Source organism: Plasmodium gaboni, assembly GCF_001602025.1.
Source record: "Plasmodium gaboni strain SY75 chromosome Unknown, whole genome shotgun sequence".
NCBI classification, from domain to species: domain Eukaryota; phylum Apicomplexa; class Aconoidasida; order Haemosporida; family Plasmodiidae; genus Plasmodium; species Plasmodium gaboni.
The window spans coordinates 3,035-6,808 of record NW_017385494.1 but is presented as its reverse complement, the minus strand read 5'-3'; the positions used below and the strand labels follow the sequence as shown (position 1 = coordinate 6,808).

Genomic DNA, 3,774 nt, shown 5'->3' with positions numbered 1-3,774 from the left:
TTTTTTTTTTTTTTATATATATCATTATTTAATATGTAAATAAATAGAAAACAAAATATAAAAATAAGTACCCAAGTAATTAAAAAAAAAAAAATAAAATAAATTAATAAAAAAAAATAAGAAATTCAAAGGAATTATATAACCATATATATATAATATATATAATATGATATTATAAAATAAAATTTATAATATAAGTGATTATTGTTAAAATATGTGAAAAAAAAAATTCTACATTTATATAAGATTATAAAAATATTCATTAGTACACATTTTAGTACTTCTTTTTGGAATATCTTATTTTCTTCAATCATCTAATAAATAAATATTAATCCTAATGATTATTTTATTATTTTTTTTTTTTAAGTACTTTAATATAATGTTTCTTTCCATTCCATAACATTTTCAATATCAAAAAAAAATAAATAAATTCATATTCCTTCCAATTTGTTCTTAGCATTTCTCTAAACGATTTAACTATATGTTAGTGTCCTTCAATATAAATATATTTTAGGCTTTTGCGATTTTCTAATAAAATATAATTTTAGAGATCTTTATATATTTCGTTTTTTTTAAATTGTTTTAATTAATTCTAAATGTGAATGATATATATATGTATATATATATATATATATATATACAATCGTTTATTTACTACACAATATATTATATATATAATATTATTTAAAAACAATTAATAATAAATATAACGTAATTATTTTAATCTTAATATAATATAAACCAAATATATATATATATATATATATATAATATTTGGCAGCACACACAAGTCTATTTATAATATATATATGAAAAATGAATACACATACATTTATAATATTAATATAATAATTTTTATTTAAAAGTAACATATATATATTTAATAAACTTTATTCTAACATACACATGTAGAATAATATAAGATATTTATATTTAATTTTGTAAATTCTCGTAAAAAATATAATTCCACATATATATATATAAATTATTATATTCAACTCAGTAGATTTAAAAAACACTTCGCATTAGTTCTTTGCATATAATATAATATAATTAAGAAATATATATATATATATTATAATTTGTATAGAACATAATTTTTAATTAATAATGGCATTTGTAGTTGGTTCGTAGAAGTTCCTTTTTGTGTTTTTTATATAATTCTTTTTTTAATGTCTTAAAATTTTCTAAGAATGAATAAATAAAATCTATTATATCTTCAAGTGTATGATCAACACTAATTAAAATAAAATACTTATTACTGTATTCAATTATTTCTTTGGATACAGTTCTATAAAATGCAAAATGAGTTTCTGTACATATACTTGTATCTTCAACTTTAGTTGTAGGGCAACAACACACAAGACAACAATCATTTTCTAACGCTTTTTCTTTTTATAACTTTAACGCTATTATTATATTACCCAAAACCGTTTCCCAGACGAAGTGTGTGATACCATATATTTATAAGATCATTTTTTGGAGGACATTCGTCTAATGAATTTAGGATATCAAATAATTTCTTTTTTGTTAACTTTTTTGACATATCATTGTAGAGTTTATTTTGTAATGTGAACCTGGTTATTATTTTTTGAATTTTTGGAACTCTCATTTGTTTCATCCAAATGACTCATTGTATTATTTCTTTATTTATTATTATTATTATTATTTTCATTTTCAAATTCAGATAAATTTCGTGATAATATTTCAATATATTTTGTGGATGGAACTATATTCTCTTCATGTATATTCTGTAATAAATATATAGGAAAAAGAAATAAAAAAATAAAAAGAATAATTACACATAGTCTCTTAAATAACAAATAAATATATAAATATATTTATATTTACAACTAAAAAAGTTTACAATTATATTATTAACTCACAGACAAATGTATACATAATAAAGAAATTACATATAAACATAAGGAAATAAAAATAAAAATAAAAAACCTAAAATGTATTCTACACTTCATTCTTTGCTTATTTATATCAGTAGAATATAAATTATATTTATCTGAATTTAAATTTTTATTATAAAAAATTGCCATATCCCTCAATTATATATAATTAAAAATATTTATATTTTTATATTTATTTGCCTTAAAAAATATATTATTTATAAAAATTAAATTTTTATTACAACATATCTTAATTATAATTAAAAAATATATATTATAAATTTGAAATAAATTTTATAGTATCATTATGTGTGTATTAAATATTATTATTATTATTATTATATATATATATATATATATATAACATACTAAATATATTTTTATTATAAGATGTATGAATAATTATAATATTATAACAAATAATTACCTACGTTTTTATTTCTTAATATATATATGTGTAATATGTGTGTTAAATATATTTCATGAAAATTTTATATTTATTTATTTATTTTAAATTAAAATATTTATCCTCAATTCATTAAATAAAAGGAATAATATAAATAAAATTTTTTTATTAGACCTAATTATTTTTTCATTAATTAAAAAAATATATTATTTATAAATTACACAAAAATTAGAATTTTATTGTATGCATTTATACTTTGTATTATAATTGTTTTGAAAATAAAAGAAAAAACCTTTTATGTAAAAAACTAAATATAATAATTATGATATTATTCATATAGTAAAATACTATATATACTTTCCATTTATATAAAAATAAAATAAAAAAAATAAAACAATGTAAAAGCCATTTGTTTTATACATATTTTAATATATATATATATATATATATATATGTGTGATTAAATTATAATTGCTGCATTTGTATATCACATTTAATAAAAGAAAAATATATATACGTAATACTGTTCTATATATGTCTCATCAAATTATTATTATTTATAATTTATATATATATATATATATATATATATATTATATATTATTTTATGTAGAAGTCAACAAATTATTATATTTCTTTCCATATATTATTATATTACCATATACATATTAATATAAATTATAATATCAATTTTGTATCTTTTTTTTCATAACGATAATAACTTATTCTTTGTATATTTCATTATATATTTGTTCAAATTCATCCATGTAAGAAAAAATAACATTTCGTATATAACAAATAGAATATTTGTTATTGATTAATTCATAAAATGCATTGGTAAATTTCATATTATAAATGAATGATACTCCCCCAAATTCATAACAAGAATAGAACCATATTTATATATAATTCAAATAATCGACATTTGCACAAATTCTAAATTTAAAATCAATTAAACGTTTTTGAAAAAATTTCGCGAATTCATTTAATAAAGTGTTTATTCATTCCTTAATAACACCATAAGTACATCCTCACAAATTAAGAATATTATAATTGAGCCGATATTAATTAAAAGATTTTAACATACGAATTATTTCCTATCTTGTTAATTGTTTTGAAATATACATATAATTTATATTATCCATAGAATTATTATTTTCAAGATAATTATTAATACTATATTTTTTTCCGTCTACTTTCTATTCATAACAATTAAAATTATTTTCGTTAAATTTGATTTTATTTATATCTACTTTTTCATGTTTTAAATTTCTTTTTCTTTTTAACTCATTAATATTTCTTTTTTTTTTCAAATCATCTAAATACAATTTATATAAATTATTAATTTTAACAATTTCTAAGGTGATATTTTCTCATATGTTGTAGATTTACAATTATATAAAATATTATACACCTACTACAATATATATTATGCTGAATTAATTTATAAAATAAAATAATTAACAC

General features: G+C 15.9%; 1 pseudogene across 1 annotated transcript; it reads right to left on the bottom strand.

The window, feature by feature from the left end:
- Window positions 1-1,104: 1,104 nt before the first annotated feature.
- PGSY75_0034100 (exported protein (PHISTa)) lies at window positions 1,105-2,051 on the bottom strand (annotated as a pseudogene; the record flags this gene model as incomplete). The annotated part of the gene is given in 4 exon segments: window positions 1,105-1,422; window positions 1,424-1,564; window positions 1,566-1,751; window positions 1,902-2,051. Coding segments are annotated over 4 exon segments (795 nt in total).
- Between the last annotated feature and the right edge of the window lie 1,723 nt (window positions 2,052-3,774).